This window comes from Urocitellus parryii, chromosome 6, assembly GCF_045843805.1.
Source record: "Urocitellus parryii isolate mUroPar1 chromosome 6, mUroPar1.hap1, whole genome shotgun sequence".
NCBI classification, from domain to species: domain Eukaryota; kingdom Metazoa; phylum Chordata; class Mammalia; order Rodentia; family Sciuridae; genus Urocitellus; species Urocitellus parryii.
In genome coordinates, this window is record NC_135536.1 from 59,992,152 (window position 1) to 60,012,148 (window position 19,997).

The 19,997-nt window shown below is 37.6% G+C and overlaps 1 protein-coding gene across 3 annotated transcripts in view; it reads right to left on the reverse strand.

The window, feature by feature from the left end:
• The window catches only part of Pole2 (DNA polymerase epsilon 2, accessory subunit), a 32,040-nt gene extending 20,293 nt beyond the window's left edge, over positions 1-11,747 (reverse strand). For 2 of the 3 annotated variants that reach the window (XM_026391047.2, XM_026391046.2), the window contains exons 1-6: positions 11,680-11,747; positions 8,239-8,339; positions 6,419-6,494; positions 4,603-4,680; positions 4,378-4,471; positions 1,254-1,328 (exon numbers count right to left, since the gene is read on the reverse strand). In XM_026391047.2, the coding sequence (XP_026246832.1) occupies positions 1,254-1,328; positions 4,378-4,471; positions 4,603-4,680; positions 6,419-6,494; positions 8,239-8,339; positions 11,680-11,747 (492 nt within the window). The remainder of the gene's footprint in view (positions 1-1,253; positions 1,329-4,377; positions 4,472-4,602; positions 4,681-6,418; positions 6,495-8,238; positions 8,340-11,679) is intronic. The other variant, XM_026391048.2, reaches the window with a different exon arrangement.
• Positions 11,748-19,997: the final 8,250 nt, after the last annotated feature.

Below are 19,997 nucleotides of genomic sequence, written 5' to 3' on the forward strand. Positions count from 1 at the left end.
AAGATATGACAATATATTTCTGAATACAGTTTCTGTAGTCTATAAAGGCAGTTTTACTGTTCAGGTATTATAAATGTAGTTTAAATAGGAAATGTACCTGCACAGATATAGAATTAAACAGAAAGATTGAAAAGAGCAATGAATCATTTAGCTAAGCTAAGAAAAGATTAAAAATGCTTCTGGGCTGTGGGCATCTGACTTATCACAGAAAAGTTAATATGTAGAAGGAAAACATAGAGACAGAACAGTCTTCAGTAACGAAATATAAATCATGTCAACTTCTAAAACATAACAGGATGTATACTTAATAAAAGTTAAAAGCAGAAACTGTCAAACACTGTGTTATCTCTTTGCAGTGCTGCCATTGAACATTTCTTTGAATGTTATCCAGTATCACTATTTTCACTTCTAACAGACTACTCATGAGTTCTGATCTAATATGAACATTAAAATCTCTTCAAAGCCTCATGGCAATGAAACCTACATGGAAGTAGAAGCTAAGAACTAGTCCCTAGCAGGGTCCTGCATGCTAGAGAAATGAGACAGAGCCACAGATGGACTGACAGTGGCCGGGTAAATTGCTGAAATGAAGTGACAGTGCTGTTTGGTACCTGCTTTCCAAAATACAAGAGTATAGAAATAGAAGGAGCTCAAACTCAACAGAAAACATCTTCTCTTTCTTCAAGTTTCACCAACTCTAGAGCCAGTCTGTATTCTCATTCGTTCTGTAAGTGTTGCTTCCTTCGAATCTGTGTGTGTGTGTATGTGTGTGTGTGTTGGTGATTGAAGCCAGTGTTTCCTTAAGTATTCACTCCAACTGACATAGCGTATCAGGTTTAGTTGACCAAGTATGTGGTGGTCATGACAGGGATGGGCAGGGGCCAGAATTTCACAGATGAGTAAGGGCAGGAAGGGTAATGTTGAAAAGTTGGTCAGAAAGCCTGTACAGTATCCAGCACTGGGATACTGTACTGGACTGGGAGGTCTAAGAACTGTCTTTGAGGCCAGAGAGTACCCAGGGTCTACCCTGGTATTCAGTCTTGCTCCAAAGAAGAAGTACAACTTCCAATGGACATCTACAGGACCCAGGATAGTAGGCGTGGACTTTATCAACAGCAGGCACACAGCCAGACCAGCTAGTTAAACATTTACGGTAGTTCACTTTCATATAAAATACAGTGAATTAAAATTAAGCAATCAAAATTAAACTCTTATGCTTATACCCCCCTAAATAATTAGAATAATATTCTAACCTGGAATTTGCTTCCGCTTTCATCAGGTTGAGAACCTATCACTGGAGGAGTGAACAATTCATGCCTGTGGGTCCTCTAGGGAAAAAAAAAAAAAAAAAGATTCCCTTGAGTTATAGAAGCAGACATTCAAAACTAAGATTCAAATCAGGTATAGTAGTGCACAACTGTAATCCCAGCCCTTGAGGAGGTTGAGGCAGGATGATTCCAAAGTTGAAACCAGCCTCAGCAAGTTAGTGAGATCCTATCTCAAAATAAAATCTAAGAAGGGCTAGGGGTATAGCTCAGTGATAAAGCACCCCTAGGTTCAGCCCCCAGTACTGGGAGGCAGGGATCTAAGATGCATTTGAGTAGTGTGATGATGAAACACTGTCACTTAACTGTTACCTATTTTTTTTTTTTTTTTTTTTTTGGCACTGGGGATTTAACCCAGGAGCGACTTCCACAACTAGCCTCAAACTTGCAATCCTCCTGCCTCAACCTCCCAAGTTGCTGGAATTACAGGTATGCACCATGAACCCAGCCTGTTACCTATTCTCAAACAAAATTGAAAACCCATATAATTTATCAATATACAAATATCTACTAACTTTTTTAAAAAAATTTTTTAGACATTGATAGACCTTTATTTTGTTCATTTATTTATATGCTGAGAATCAAACCTAGTGTCTCACATATGCAAGGCAAGCACTCTACCACTGAGCTACAATACCAGCTCCTCTAGTAGCTTTTAAAACAAGAAAAATATTAAAAAGCTAAGCACTGAAGTCAGTGAAAAAGCTATGCCACTGTACAACAAAGTACTGTGGGAATTGACTATGCAATGGGTCAAAGGTGTCTTTTTTTTTTTTTTAAAGAGAGAGTGAGAGAGAGAGAGAGAGAGAGAGAGAGAGAGAGAGAGAGAGAAGAGAGAGAGAGAGAAGAGAGAGAGAGAGAGAGAGAGAGAGAGAGAGAGAGAATTTTTAATATTTATTTTTTAGTTCTCAGCGGACACAACATCTTTGTTGGTATGTGGTGCTGAGGATCGAACCCGGGCCGCACGCATGCCAGGCGAGCGCGCTACTGCTTGAGCCACATCCCCAGCCCAAAGGTGTCATTTAACAAGATGCTAAATAAATTTAAAAAAAGGAATAAAAGCAGGCTGCAACACTATAGGGAGAGAGATAGGCATGTCCAAAGAAAGAAGCATAAGAATAAAGGAGAGTGTGGGAAGCTATGTAGAGTTTGGTACAGCCTGTCACACGGTGCACAAGGCAGAATGTCAGACAAGGCAAGAGATTAGTAAGAGCAACTATTTGATGATCAGTACTCCCCTCCTTCCCCCCTCATTCATACAGCATAGGTAGGGCTGCTCTCCCTTCTCCCCTTTTATGGACGAGCTACCAAGGCCTAGAAAATCAAAGTACTCTGTCTTCTTAACTAGTGACTGATCCAGGGATGATCTAGTGCCTCAAGCTAAGCCAACAGGAGAAATATTCATGATTTTTGTTACAACTATTAGAAATGAGAGAGTTGAGACTTTTGTTAAGACTATTGGAAAGAGAGAGTTGCTAAGGCTACTAGTGGCCATCTTCGTCACTTCAAAGAGAAAACTTGTTTGAAAGTATAATCAATTTATAGAAAGAGAACATAGGAAAAGACAGATGCCTCATGACATTGTGTGAGCACCTGGATCTAGCCATGCTTGAAACCAGCAAACCTCTAGACTTCTTTGTTTGTTTGTTGTTGGTACCAGGGATTGAACCCAGGGGCACTTAACCACTAAGTCATATCTCCAGCCTTTTGTTATATTTTTTTTAGAGACAGGGTCTCACTGAGTTGCTCAGGGCCTTTCTAAGTTGCTGAGGTTGGCTTTGAACTTGGGATCCTCCTCCTTCAGCCTCCCAAACTGCTGGGACTATAGGCACTGGGATTATAGGCATGTGCACCCAGCCTGTATTTATCTTTGATTCTTCACCTCTCCCTTCTCCTTCATATTCAATCAGTCACAATGAATGATGTTTTCTGCAGCTCCAGAGCTGTTACTTCTTTCTACCCCACTTGCTACTTTCTTTTATCCAGACAATAATTTATGCCAGGAGTAATTCCACAGATTCCCTTGTCTTCTCTCACACTCTAATTCATTCTCAAATCTGCTGATAGAGGAAGCACTCACAAGACCCAGCTGTGACCGATTCTGTCTGGTATTCCAAGGCTCTCTGTACCAAAAGAACAGAGTCCCAACTTCCAAGAATGGCATCCAAAGTGCTCCCATGATTTGGTTCCCACTTGCCTTTCCAAACACCTTAAGCTACTCCTGACTGCTCAACATTTACTCTACAGAATCCATTTTTTTGCTTTGCTGGTCTTTGTTCACTGTTACGGCCACATTTGTGTTTTGGTACTGGGGATTGAACTCAGGGATACTTGACTGCGGAGCAACATCCCCAGCCCTATTTTTATTTTATTTAGAGACAGGGTCTCACTGAGTTGCTTAGTGCCTTACTTTTGCTGAGGCTGGCTTTGAACTCTCGATCCTCCTGCCTCAGTCTTCCAAGCTCCTGGGATTACAGGTGTATACCACCACACCGGGCTATGACTACCTTTCCTCCATTTACACACAACCCATGTAAAATGCTATCACTCCTTGAAGCTTTCCCTGACTTTTCCACTGAATGCATCTTCTTTTAAAACACATACAAAATTCTACTTTGTTTGAAGGTAGGATATAGTACAGTAGGCAAAGACTGGGCTCCAGAGTCAGGCAGACTATATTAAAATCCTAACTCTACTTACTTATTAGACAAGGGGACAAGTTACTAAACTTCTCTAGGCCTCATTTTCTACATCTGTAAAAAGGGATAGTGATAAAATTTATACATACCTAGTAGCATGAGAGAATTATGTATGGTAAAGTACTAAACACAGTGCCTGGCCTATCAAAATCATTTATTAAAAGTTAGCCACTACTTTTATCATAATTGCTAAGAGGAATATAGTCCCAATCTCAGTGAGCCCAATAATATTTTATTAAAAGACTAACTTTGCACTACAAAATTCCATCCTTAAAAAATTCCTGAGATTTTTCTGAAAGCAAAATTGGTCTTTTTTCTCCTCACATTACCAATGCTTCCACCCTCCAACTTACCTGGTGCAAAATGGTGTATCGTTCACGATATAGCTCTGCTTTATCTCTTGCAGTTCCAAATAAATTTGGCGTAGGGTGGTTGGTCATTAATAGACTAGGAAAAAAAAAGAATGACTTCTTTTACTGTCACAAAGATAGGCCAAAAGTGAAACATGAGATCACATACCTTTTGGAAAAAAAATGCACATCCTAAATTAACTTAAAATCAATAGATGATATACTTACGGAAGAAATTTTTTTCTTTCCGAATTGTACAGAAAACGTGGAACATCAAAAGCTCCTATGATATTGAAAATATGCTCTCTGAAAAACATCCCACAAAACACAGAGCTCATTTACTAAAACATAAATATTCTAGGTAAACATAACTTGCATTATAATCCTGTATCATATATAGCAGATCTTTCACATTTTCTCAGTCCATATACACAATTTCTTATAGTGTCACAAATAACATGCTAGGGCTGGGGTTGTAGCTCAGTGGTGTAGAGCACTTGCCCAGTACATGTGAAGCACTGGGTTTAAGCTTTAGCACCACATAAAAATAAATTAATTAAATAAAGGTTTATGTCCATCTACAGATAAAAAAAAATTTTTTTTATATAACATGGAGGATAGACATGTACAAATATGTCACAATGAATCCCACTATTATGTATAATTATAATGAACGAATAAAAATATTTAGAAAAAAGAAAAAGTTAACAGGGGTAAAGTTTTTAACTTGTACATTCTCCTTGGAAGAGACAAGGAAACATTCTCAATTCTCTCAAGAAAAAAAAATTATCAAGTTAATTTCTAATTAAGAATGTCATCTGGGCTGAGGTTGTAGCTCAGTGGTAGAGCACTTGCCTAGCACATGTGAGGCACTAGGTTTGATCCTTAGCACCACATAAAAATTAACAAATAAAATAAAGGCATGCTGTCCATACACAACTACAAAAAATTAAAAAAAAAAAAGAATGTCATCCATTGAAAGAACATTTGTACATAATAGACACATTTAAAATCTCTCCCTGTATCTACTTCTTTTATAAGCCACAATATATGAAGCATAAAAGAAGCATATGATTCACTTCCAACAATTTTTTAAATTTAGAAGATTATGTGGAAAGTGTCTAAGGAAGTTTTATAATAGAAAAATAACCCCCCCACACTGGCCATATCTTGAAATTTATATAGTGTTAGATAGAAAACCAATGAAATAACTTAATTTCAGACTCTGTTAATAATACAATGATGTTTAAATGAGGTTAAAAAAATTTATACCACCATTTTGTAAGTGTTCCCATCTAAAACATTATGTTTATCTCCCAAATTGAAAATGGTCAAACAAGGTTCACACCACCCTGGTATTAACAAGAGTAGCAAAAAATCAGTAGAATTGAAGAAAATCTAAATTCCAAAAACAGCTCCACTATTTTCTCCACTATTTTCTATCATTCTTGGCACATTAGTTTCTTAATCTATGAAACTGAGAGCCTCTCTCATGCTTTGATATGATGACTTTCTGACAACTGCAGCTACAAAGACCTTTCACTCTTCAGTTTCCACTGGACTTCTAAACTGGTTGGTGACAGTACATAAAAAGCCTGATAGAAACAACAGATAACTTTATCGTAAACAATGGGTAATACCCATTTTAGATTGTAACCCTTGAACTTCAGTGTAATCATTTTTAATTTCTTTTTTCTTTCTTTCTCACTGTGGTACTAGGGGATAAACCCAGAGCCTCAAGCATGGTAGGCAAGCGCTCTACCACTGAGCCACATCCTCAGCCTTTATTATTTTGTTTGAAATAGGGTCATGCTAAATTGCCTAGGCAAGCACTCTACCACTGAGCCACAATCCCAGCCCAGCCTTATCTCTTAAAAAAAATAGAATTAACAGCAGCTACCACTGTAAAATGTTGGCCACTAATTATTTCCCCAAGAAAGTGGTAAACTCAACAATAAATAAATACCTGTTGAACAAATTAAAAAAAAAAAAAAGCACTCAAAAACACTTCCATTAGGGAGCAAAGTTCATTGTACCCACATACATAGTTTCATCAACAGATTGACTGCATTCCTGGACTGCGGTTTCCACTACAGATCGTTCAATCATGTTGGATGACACTGAAAAGAGAAATTCAAAATCAATTTATATTTTTCACTTTTTTTTTTTTTATTTGTGATACTAAGTACTGAACCCTGGGGTGCTCTACAACTGTACTAAAACCCCAGAACACAACTTTTCTTTTTTTTCTTTTTAATTTTGAGATAGGGTCTCATAAGTTGCCAAGACCTGGAACTTGCAATGCTCCTACCTCAGCCTACCAAGTTGCTGGATTAGAGGCATATGCCACCATGCCAGGCTTCAATGTCAAATTTTAAGAAACAAGGAAGTATTTCTTCCTAGATAGCTGTTTAGCTAAAAATAACATCAAATACTACTAATACAGGAATTCTCATCATAGCTTTAGTATACCTTATCCAAAATACTTGGGACCAGAAGTGTTTCAGATTTCTAATTTGGGGGGTTTTAGTATATCTGCATACACATAATGAGCCATATTGGGGATGGGATCTAAGTCTAAACATGAAATTCTTATACACCTTATACACATAGCTTGTGATTATGACCTGTCACATGCAGGCATGAAATTTTCCTCTTAGGGTATCCTGTTGAACTCAAATAGTCTTAGATTTTGGAGCATTTCTGACTTGGATTAGTAATATAAGCTTACTTATAAAAACCATTTATGTAAGCCCCCAATTTTAAAAAGGTTACATTAGTATAACTTTATCACAATTTCTATTTCAGTAAGTATAATAGTAATAATAATGGCTGCTATTACTTAAGCAACTAGTTAATATATGCTTAGAACTTTACAAGCATTACTCTATTAGACAGATATTCTGTAGCACTAATGTTAATATGCCTGCATATTATAGATGAAGAAAGTACAACTTTGAAAAGTTGAGTAACCACCCAAGAATATAAACTAGAGGGATAGAGAACAATGCAAACTCAGGCCTAATTCCAAAATGGGCAGCCTTAACTATTACGGTATGTCTTCAGACAACATGCCATGTGTTATCTTAGGTTAATGAATTAATGCATGCCCTTTTTTATTTCTTATTTTGAGACAGGGTTGTGCTAAGTTGCTTGGACCTCACTAAGTTGCTGAGGCTGGTATAGAACTTGCAATCCTCCTGTCTCAGCCTCCCACAGGGATTACAGGCGTGCACCACCACGCTGGCTATAAAGAATTTTTTAAAGCAAAGGTATATTTAAAATCCTGCTTTTAGAAGTAAAAAAGCAGAAAATAACATTATTATAGGATTATTTTTATAGAATATAACATCATTATAGAATATGTAACTTGCTACATAATTAAAAAGTCTCACTTCTTAACAACATGAAAATGAGTCACACTTACTTCTATCCTTTAGGGCAATAAAACTGAACAATTTTTTTTTCCCAAAGAGAAGGGCATTAATTTTTCCTTTATAGGCCCAGGCTAATGGTATCAGATAAAGAATTCAATCGAAAGATCTCTGAAAAAAGCAAGGGAGAGTTAGCCCTGCTTTACTTTTCTTTTTCCCCATTTAGGAGTACTTAACCTAAAAAGAAAAGATGGCCATGATAACTCCACCATGGGGGTGGCGGGTGGTGGTGGTGGTAGGGTGTCTGTAAAGGATCCTAGGGAATATCTTGAGGTTACAACTGAACTAATTTGGGAAGAAATACCACCATGCATATCTCATAACACTGGAGAGTCTTACTACAGAATCCTCAACTATTTAAATCTAAAAATCTAATTGATAATATATAGCTATATTAACAATTTAGGAGTTATAAGAAAATGTTACTTACAGGGCTGCTTTTCAACTGCATCGATGATCTTTTCCAAGATATCTTCAAGTTCCAATTCATTGGTTGATTGAAGAGCTTCTGTGAGGTACTTAATAGCTTCACTAAGAGAAGGAAAGAAGAGGCAGGTCACTGGTAATGAAAGGGTAAAAATGCTATACCAAAAAGCGGCACACATTCATCAATCTGGCATTAAATTAAGATTCACTCACTCCTCCCTTCAAGCAATACTTACCTTTCCTGCACTTTCTGAACAAAACTATCCTTCTATCCCTTGCTAACAACAGTTCTTTTTTAAGAAAATTTTTTTAGTTGTACATGAACACAATACTTTTATTTATTTATTTATTATTTTACTTATTTTTATTTTATTTATTATTTTTTTTAATTTCATTTTTTTATTTTATATGGTGCTAAAGATCTAACCCAGTACCTAACACAGGCTAGACAAGCACTCTACCACTCAGCCTAGTTTTTTTTTTTTTGGGAGGGGGGGATCAGGAATTGAACCCAGAGATGCTTAACCACTGAGCAACATCCCCAGTCCTTTTTAATTTTTCTTTTGAGATAGGGTCTCACTAAGTTGCTTAGGGCCTCACTAAGTTGCTGAAGCTGACTTTGAACTTGTGATCCTCCTGCATCAGCCTCCCAAATCACTGACATAGATATGTGCCACCATACCTGGCAACATAACAGTTCTTAAAACCCCAAATCACATCCTTCCTCTAAAGCCTTTCTAGATCAGTCCACCCTACTGCAATCTCCCCTTCCTTTTGAAATTGTTAAAAATCACATGTATATACCCTTTAAGTTTGATATATCACAATAGCCTCATATTATTTATTACCTTACCTTTTTTTTTTTTTTAGTTGTAGTTGGATACAGTACCTTTATTTTATTTATTTATTTTTATGTGGTACTGAGGTTCTAACCTAGGGCCACACGTGCTAGGTGAGCGCTCTACCACTGGGCCACAACCCCAGCCCTTATTACCTTACTTTTAAGGCAGGAATTTGTTTGCCTCAATTCAAATATCAGACACCATATCTGGAACATAATGAACATTTATATATGTAATTGATAATGCATTTTTTCAAAGTAAATTCCAATAATTTCATCATTGTTTTTAATTGTAAAATTATTTTAAAAAATAGGCTCCAAAAACTTTGGGTAAAACTTTATCACTCGTACTGAGTGGTAAAGCACTTGCCTAGCATGTGCCAGGCCCTGAGTCGATCCCTAGCACTGCAAAAATAAGCAAATTTATATTTAAATTTATATTATATCTAAAATTTATATTATATACAAAAATTATATTTGAATATAATCACAGAAGCAACTCCCATATTAAAATCATTGAATTCCTGATTTAAATACTAATCATGCTCAGCACCACCTGCTTAAACAATTAGCTAATTAAATACTATTCTGTATTTGTAGCACACGACTTAATACTTTACATCAATATTATTGTTATAATCATAACATTAATTGTTCTATGTTGGGTTGCTTATTGTTTCAAATGTGGATATCACATCTCTCCAATTATAGATAACTGATAATTGAGTTATAGATAACTTGAGAACTGAAACTGTCATCCTTTACCAGTACTAAGCACACTTGAAGGTGGCCCATAAATATTTGCTGACTGAATCCCTAAAATCACAAACATTTTAAGGTGACAGCTCTTAAGGTAGACCAAAACCTGTAAAGTCATAGAGGATCTGGCCCCTGCCATAGCTCATCAAGCTCTCTGTAGTTATTTTTGGCCTTCCTGGTGCTCTCCTGCTTCAGGGTTTTTATACAGCCATTTCCTCATTCTCTCTCTCCATCTAGTCAAATCCTGCCCATTCTTTAACACTCAACCCAAACCATTTCTTCAATGAAGCCCTTCCTTGATTCTAGAGCAATTTAAACACCTTGTCATACATTTGCATAGCACTTCTTTCCTGGAATCCTTTCACAAAGGAAATTAAATAAATTTAATGAAAGTAAAATTAAAATTAATTTAATGAAACTAAATACTAAGCCATACCTGTGTTCCTGGCCCCCAGGAAATGTAGAGCACTTATTTGTTTTGGCCTCTAAGTTTTAAGGTAACTTGTTATGCAGCAATAGGTAATATACTCTCTTCCTCCACCCTAAAGCTCCACAATGTTTTACCCCAGTTGCTCCAGCACAGTGCTTTGCAGCTAAAAGATTTAAGTGTATTTCTAACCTAATGAATGAAAAACAGCTTAATTTTAGGTCAAATTCCAAGTAAAAGAAAAGTTAATCGACCAATTGCTCATATTGATCAATTGTCAGAAAATGTTGTAAATCAACTGAACAGAATTCATTATTTTCTTGGAGGGTATATTCACACTGGCTTTTGTTCACCACTAACACAAAACAATGTTATAAGTTCCACAAAACTGGGCTGGGATGTTGCTCAGGGGCAGAGTGCTTGCTAGCATGCATGAGACCCTGGAGTCCATACCTGAAACCGCTAAAAATAAATAAACATACAAACAAAAATCCAAAACAGAACAAAAAACTCTACATACTTAACAGAAATCAAAACCTGATTCAGCAAGCATTTAAATATGTATAAAATTGTATTATAAAAACACAACGCAGATTTAATGAGCGCTATCTTGGATATAGTCATTCGATATGTTCTAAAAAACACATAAGGTCAGGAAACCTGACTTTCTGAGACGTTATAAAGGGAATCTTACAAAGAATCCAAGTGGACACCTAAAAAATCCATTTAATTATACTGGAAATAATAAATAATCCAAAACTCCCATCCCGGGAGGGTTGAGAGGCCCACAGTTTCTGCAACAATATAAATTAGCAACTCCTGACATGCATGGTAGAGACCTCCCAGGTCTTTTTTTTTTTTCTGATTTGTTATACATTATGGCATAATGCAATTCATTTCATATTACACATATAGAGTACAATTTTTCAAGACAATGGTTGTACACAAAGTATTTTCACACCATTCGTGTCTTATACATGCACATGATGTCTATCTCATTCCACCATCATTCCTACCTCCCAGGTCTCAGAATTTGATGTCTCAGTAACTACGTGAAGTTGCTTTGTTATGATTCGCCTCGGGCAGAGGCGGATACTTCCGCAGACTGAGAGGTGCCCAAGTCCCAGTGCTAAAGGACTTCTCGGAGACAGATCGCTGCTTCTCAGGCTCAAGTGTGCAGGAACTCCTGGCCCCGCCAAGAAGAAACATTTGACTGCCCACGAACGTCGGGGAAACCTAGGAAAGCACTGCAGCCTCAAGATCATGCCAGATTGATCTAGCTTTTTTAAGGGTCTGTCATTTTAAGGTCAAACCTCCTCTTTGAGCGCTGGGGGCGCCGCGGCGTGTCCCGCTCCCCGGCGCCGCAGCCGAGCCCTGGATCTACCTTCTCACCAGGTCAGTTGCCCTGACAGACTCACCCTCGGAGCAGCAAGCCACGCAGCTTAAAGGCTGAGAGCACCCGGCTCCGCACCCGTTCAGGCGCCATGATTAGGATTTGGCGCCACGGACGTGGCTCCGCCCCTTCCCCTGCGCGCCCCGCCCCCGGCGCACTTGGAGTAAATTTTTGCAACCTCTGCGGGCTGACTTGTGGTTCCAGGCAGGCAGCAGCTTCAGATCTGTGGACTGACAATGGAGACCACTCTGCCCTCAACTACCGGGAGACCGAAGGGCTTGAGTGTCTGTTTGGGAACGTGCTTCCCTGTTGGCAGTACTGCAGCATTGAGCTGCTCAGCACACTCGTTGGAGTCCTCCACCTTCCCTAATGGCGAAGCTTCCCGGACCCAAGGCTGTGAGAACTTCAGGGCAGGCCTGTGTCCTTTTCCCTACGTCACACAGGCCCTAGAAATATTCTGTGATGTCCGCAGTTTTTCCCAGCAAACTGTACAAGTCTCCATCACTCCCACCCACCCAGCTTTTTAGTCAAGGACTTCCTCTATGCTATGCCTTGAGCTCTCATAAGCACTTTAAGTGTATTAATTGATGTGCTGCTCACAACAGCAAATGAGCTGTGGGTTATTTATCCCACAACAGCCTCATTTTACGCACGAAATAACTGAGACACAAAGATTATAAATGGCTGGCTCAAGATGCAACATCCAACAAGTTGTGGAGCCATGATTGCATTGTTAAATCTGATTCCTGCAAGTGGGCTGCCTGTCTGACACTTCAAAATGCTTGCTTTAATGAGCTGAATAAACTGCAGTGCTTATAAGTGAACACGCAGCCTAATAAAACATGATGGTTTCTAAATAGCTGTATACAGTGATTTCCAGGGCATGTAGTTAAAAATCAATATATAAATATATGTACACGCATATATGAAAAGAAATGTGTGTGTTTATTTATACACACACACACACACACATACATAGATGTTTTGCATTTCAAAACCTCTGAAAAGTTAAACTAGACTCTGAAAATAAAAGATTAACTGAAAACGGATGAAAGTGAAACCTTTCTTTATAGGGAGACTTTTGATTCATGTATGTGTTTTATATAGTCAAAAAAATAAAAATAAAAAAAAGTAAATTTAAAATCGAGGGGCTGGGGATGTGGCTTGGGGCTGGGGATGTGGCTCAAGCGGTAGCGCGCTCGCCTGGCGTCCGTGCGGCCCGGGTTCGATCCTCAGCACCACATACAAAGGAAGATGTTGTGTCCGCCGAGAACTAAGAAAAAATAAATAAATGTTAGAATTCTCTCTCTCTCTCTGTCCCCCTCTCTCTCTCACTCTCTCTTTAAAAAAAATAAAAATAAAAAAAAATAAAATCGAAAACATACTAAAACCCAAAAATATGCCCCAAAGTTCTTATATGTGTATTGGGGATTGAACCCAGGGCCTCAACCATGGTAGGCAAGTGTTGCACGACTGAGCTAAACCTTAAGCCCTGGAAAAAGTGATTTTTATACATAGTATTCTCTGCATCTTTTGTGTGTGAGTATGCTACTAGGGATAAAACACTGGGTCTCACTTATGCTAGACAAGTGCTCCACTACTGAGCTATATCACCAGCCCTTTTTTATTTTGAGACAGGTTCTTAGCAAGTTACTTGGTCTGGTCTCCAACTTGTGATCCTCGGACCTCAGTTTTCCTAGTCACTAGGATTACAGGTGTGCTCCACTGCACCCCATCTATGTATTTGTAACAAATAATAATAACATAAATAATAACAAAAAAGTTTCAAAAAATGCAAAACAACTGGAACTTTTATGTAAAAAAGGATATTTAATATTTAATTGCCGGGGTCCTGCCCTAGCGGGGTCCAGGGAGTCCTGAAGGATGAGTGGCGTCGGCGAAAAGATGAGACAGGAGTCGTTCCGTTGGAGCAATCTCCAGAGAGAGAGCTAATGCAGCTTTCTCTGGGTCATCTTTTATTACAATTTTTCTCGTCATTATAGATTCAGAATACATCATTGATTATATAATTTAAAACTTTACCAAGACATGACATTTCCTTAACCATGATTGGGGGTACAAAAAAATGTAACATTAATTTACATTTTTCCAGGATATGACCTTTAGTTATTTAATTATTAAAAGTACAGAATCATTAATAAAATACGTCACTAATTTACATTTTTCAGATTTTCCCAAGATTTACTATTTTCCCCAAGATATGCTATTTTCTTATTAACTAATGCCAAACTACGTAACCAGACTCTAAGTCTCCTAACCAATCATTAACCTTTAAGTTTAAAGTACACTTGTACTTTATTTCTAATCTAAAATTCCCATCTAAAAATGTCCCCTTAAATCTTTTTTTTTTTGTTCCCCCTCCCATATTCTCCCTCCCCTTAAATCTTATACTTAAAACATCCTAAAGTTTATAAATCATTCTTAAAACATATCAGAAACCCATACAACTAAAAACTTAAGAATTTCTAAACTTAAGAATCTAGGGCTGGGGATGTGGCTCAAGCAGTAGCACGCTCGCCTGACGTACGTTTGGCCCGGGTTCGATCCTCAGCACCACATACAAAGATGTTGTGTCCGCCAAAAACTAAAAAATAAATATTAAAAAAAAAATTCTCTCTCTCTCTCTCTCTCACTCACTCTCTCTTTAAAAAAAATTAGTTAAAAAAAAGAATCTAAATAAACTAATATTTCTAACATTATTCTAAAACTGTGTCTTATAAAGCTATTTTAATTAATTCCTAAATTTATTCTCATAAAACTGGTTGAGCTGCTTTCTGAAAGAGTTTCTTTGTTTCTCAGTCAAGGTGCACTAGTTCTCATATCTTTATAATCTTTCTCAATAGAAAGTAAGTTCTAAACATCAATCCACTTTCCACCAATATTAACTATTCTCATCATATATCCCTATGTAAAGTAAAAAAGGGTTTATAAAAAGAAAAGAATATATCTTTATATTCCTAAGTGTATAATATAACTTTCCTTAATCAAAAATGAGACTGCATGTGGTGAACTTTGTAAAATAAGCATAATGATTAGATTTTCTAAGAGGCCGGAAATATGGGCTTGGGTTCGAGTTGATATGATCAATGTGGTGCCTAAAATTCTCATGAGAGAATGATTGTTGTTCATTATCAGTTTTGTCCTCAATGTACTGAGATAGAAGAACAGCCTTCTACTTTGTCCTTGATATGCTGAGGGGTAGTAGAACAGCCTTCAAGGCATGAACTACCTGTTATGTTCTAGCCACCTGAAATTTAATTTGTTTGGCATTTAACATACTCATGCCTCCTGTCAGAAACATAAGCATGAAAATGAAAAGTCCCAATTACATAAAAAAGGGTCTCATGGTTTCGATTTCCCACCAGCCAGCGTAGCTTTGCCAGCATTCATCCTCACTGTGACCCTGTCAAGACAGTGAGTGGGGGATCGCCTTCACCATTTAATAAAGGATATTTAATAAAAACAATGTTAATTCTTATTATTTGCCATAATTAGATTATGTTTTATAAAGTAGCCATCAATAACAAATTAGGGAATGCTGATTCATTGCTGCTAGAGAAAAAACAGGATTCTTTGAGCCTCTGGAGACATTTCATCCATTGATCCATACAGAGCCTTATTTTATGTGAGTTTGATTTAAAGACATCTTTAATATATATTATTGATTCATTAACATTGAGCTAAGTGCCAACAACACTATAACTCATACCTAAGGATGCTTATCTATCCCATACATTGTTTCCATAAGGCATATCACAGTCTTCTTGTAATTGTAATACAAGACAGTATTTCAGCACTACACTGGGAAGCCATTTTAGCAGCAATATCACCTATAAAAATCACAAAAATGCAGAAACTCTGGCACTAAATACACTTCAAAAGGCTCAGTTGCTTATGGTAAAAGAAATGAAAAAAGAAAGCCAGAGCTGGGGCCTGGCTCAATGGCAAAGTACTTGCCTAGCATGTATGAGGCACTGAGTTCAATCCTTAGAACCACAAAACAAATAAAATAAAGGCATTCTGTCTATCTACAGATACAAACAGAAGAAAGAAAAAGAAAGTCATGCTGCCTTGTTCAGCCTCCAGTTAGGAACGTGCATGATAGACAACTCAAAAATTTTTTTTTTTCTGCTCTGAGAATGTTCTCAAATGACCATTAAATAGTATTTATCAAAATAAATTATCTGAAACCAACATAAATATAGTTATCTCATACTAGACAAAGGTGCCAAAAACATACATTAGAGAAAAGATAGCCTCTTCAACAAATGGTGCTGGGAGAACTGCAAATCCATATGCAATAAAATGAAAATAAACCCCTATATCTCACCCTGCACCTAAGAGAGGAAAAAGTAGGCCCAAATCTTCATCACATCAGATTAGGCCCCGACTTCCATAACAAGACTCCTAAAGCACAAGAAATAAAATCAAGAATTAATAAATGGTATGGACTCAAACTAAAAAGCTAAAGAAACAATCAAGGAGGTGAACAGAGAGCCTACATTTTGGGAGCAAATTTTTGCCACACATACATCAGTCAGATACAGTCAGATACAGGATATATAAAGAACTCAAAAAACTTAAAACCCTCAAAACAAGCAACCCAATTAATAAATAGTTATTAAGTGTCTATTAGACACTTCTCAGAAGATACATATTCCATCAACAAATATATGAAAAAATGTTCAACATCTCTAGTAATTAGAGAAATGCAAATCAAAAGTACTCTAAGGTTTCATCTCACGCCAGTCAGAATGGCAGTTATCAAGAATACAGACAACAATAAATGTTGGTATGGAGGTGGGGGAAAAGGCACACTCATACATTGTTAGTGGGATTGCAAATTGGTGCAACCAATCTGGAAAGCAGTATGGAGATTCCTTTAAAAACTTGGAAGTGCAACCACCATTTGACCCACTCCTTGGTCTATACCCAAAAGATTTAAAATCAGCTTACTATAGTAATGCAGCCTCCATCAATGTTCATAGCACCTCAATTCACAATTGGAAACTAAAACTGTGGAAGCAACCTAGATGCCCTCAGTAGATGAATGGATAAAGAAACTGTGGTATATATTCACAATGGAATATTACTCAGCATTAAAAGAGAATAAAATCATGGCATTTGCAGTTAAATGGATGGAGAATATCATGCTAAGTGAAGTAAGCCAATCCTTAAAAGCCAAAGGCCGAATGTTCTCTCTGATAAGTGGATGCTGATGCAAAATGGGGAGGTGGGAGGCATGGGGAAAATGGAGGAACTTTATTGGGCAAAGGGGAGAGGTCATGGGGGCAGGGAAAATAGTGGAATGAGATGGGTACACGTAAGACTGCACATAGGGTGTGACGCTATATCATGTACAACCAGAGAAATGAAAAGTTATGCTGCAATTGTGTACCAGAATCAAAATGCATTTTGCTGTCATATATACCTAATTAAAATAAATTTTAAAAATAATTTAAGAGTTACAAATAAATTTCAGTGAATCGGTGAATTTGCAAATGTTGAGTGTACAAATAAGGAAAATTGGCTTTATTTGCTTAGCCACTAGAAGGATAAACAAGAATCAAATGGTTACCAGTAGGCAGGAAGGTGGAGGAAACAGAGATATAAAAGATAAAACCATTAGGTTAAATGTTTCAGGAACAGGACATTTGCACAGTCCCAAGGTATCACCCTATAGATTACTTGATAGTCACAATGGGGAAACAATACTATCACAATGGAATGTTAATCAAGGTGTTACCACCTTAACCAAGTGTGAAACTTGGCATCAAACACAGTGGAATAATTTGACATCATGCCCCTACTATAATGCAATATGACACATACAGAATCACCTGTAAAATATTCTTGCCAAAATTATTAACTCAATGGAATCAAGGCCAGATCTAACTTCTAGTTTAAGGAAATACAGAGGAGAATGGAACAAGCCAAATTACACCAAGAGGAAACAATCAGACACATCCAAAAAGTAGAATAATCTAAAAGTACTGGTTTGTTCTCCTCTAAGTTAGTGTCATGGGAGGAACCAGGCGGAAGAACTGACCCAGACTGTGCTAGCCACCCTCTTAAGACAGCCCCCAGTGATTTTCACTTTCTGATATTCAGATCTTGTGCACTCCCTCCCACAGGGGCCTGACCTATGCAACCAATAGGATTTTGTGGACAAGATAGATAAAACTTCCAAAGTCAGGTCACAGAAGATGCAACTACTTCAGCTTTGCTCCCTCTTAGGTCACTATCTTGGGGAAGCAGTTGCCTTTAAGCAAGTCGGTGAATAGATCCATGTTAAGAAATCAAGAGATACCGCTTAAGTATCTCTAAACCAGTCTATGTCTCTCTTTCTCTCCATGGCCAACAGCCAGCACCAAATTGTCATCTGTATGCCAGTGTGCATGAGCAAGTTTGGAAGCTTATCTTCCAGCCTGAGTGAAGTTTTCAGATGACCACTGACTTGAGCAGTTAATAAATCATTGCTTTGAGCTGAATGTTCTCTCTGCCAAGTGGATGCTGATCCATAATGGGGGGGGGGTGGCGTATGGGAAAAATGGAGAAACTTTGATTGGGCAAAGCGGGGGAGGGGAGGGAGCATGGGGGCAGGAAAGATGGTGGAATGAGATGGACATCATTACCCCAGGTGTGTGTATGACTGCACATATGGTGGGATGCTACACCGTGTACAACCAGAGAAATGAAAAGTTGTGCATCAATTGTGTACAAAGAATCAAAATGCATTTTGCTGTCCTGTATACCTAATTAGAATAAATAAATTAATTAATTTTAAAAATCAATCAATCATTGCTTTGAACTAAGTGAAACCTGGACAGTGAGCCCGCTTTGGGGAACACCGTGGTACAAGGATGCCAGGGGAACGCCCATTTGCAGCTTGACTCCTGTTGATAGAAAAGTTCTGCGCTTGTCATGCAATTCTCTAGTTCAAAAGCCTTGATCTCAAATCCCAGCTGCCAGTAGATAGAAGAGATGGGTGTGGGTGTAACCTGCTGAGCCCCAACTGTGTTGTTTTTCTTAACTTCATCCTGTTTACCTCAAGAAGTTTTTCACACTGAAACCCTTTAAGGCCCATACTTATGAATTAAACTTGTGGGTTTTCATTCCCCTGGTTAGATCCAGTCTGAATCAGAGCTGGATTATCCTACCAGCCCCAGACCCTCACCCCTTGCTTTTCACTTGTTTCCATGTATTTGTCTTTATTTCTTAAATTTCTCATTCCTTTAATATTTCTAATCCAACTCACCACCCTAGTTCAGGGAAACTGAGTAAACATCGCACCGGTTGTGATAGACTACAACAAACCTTGCCAAAATTGTGACTACAACCTTTGTGGGAGAGGAGAGATTAAAACCAGCCACATTGTTTCCAAATTCCTGACCCACAGAAATTGTGTGAGATAATAAAGTTCTATTGTTTAAGTCTCTAAATTTTAGGCTAATGTGTAACACAGCAATAGATAATACATGATTTTAAAAATACTTAATAATCAAATGCACTATATAAACTATGACTGGAACCCAGTTTGAAATTAAAAAAAAAAAAAACAGCTCTAAAAGTTGTTTTATAGTGCAATTCAGGAACCTTGTCTATGAACTGGATATCAGATTATATTAAGGAATATAATCTGATATCCAGTTAATTTTGTTAGCTATGATATGTAAGTGAAGATCCCTGTTTTTAGAAAATGCATATTGAAGTATAATATCATACCTACCACTCTCAAATAATTCAACAAAATGAAAAATATGGACACACCTAAAGCTAGTATGGCAATATTAGCAATCATTTCAGTGGAGGATACATAGGTATTCCTTGAACAGTTTTTTCAACTTTTCTGTATGTTTGATAGGTTTCATGGGTTTTATTTGTTTAGATGGACATCTTCCTGTATTGCTCAGACTAACCTTGAACTGGAGATCCTTTTGCCTCAGCCCTCTTAGTAGATGGAATTACATACATGTGCTACCATGCCTGGCTGATAGATTTCATATAAAAAATTGAAGAGGAAAAAAAATGATCACAATTGCCCAACGTCTTATCACAATCTGACAGTGATTCCATTTGTCCCATAAATTTTCAGCTTCTTCCTATGGTTCCTTCACATACAAGTTCACAAAGTCCCAATACTTCAATAAACAACCATATGCTGATGATTTCAAAATTCCCATATCTAATCCTCATCCCTTGACTTCAAAACTAACTCTTTATGTCCCCATGAACTCACTGGCTGTCATCACTCCCAAACCTGTTCCTCTTCCGTGTTCAGTAGCCTAGTGAAGTGTTCCACCCAGCTTCTACCCAGTGACC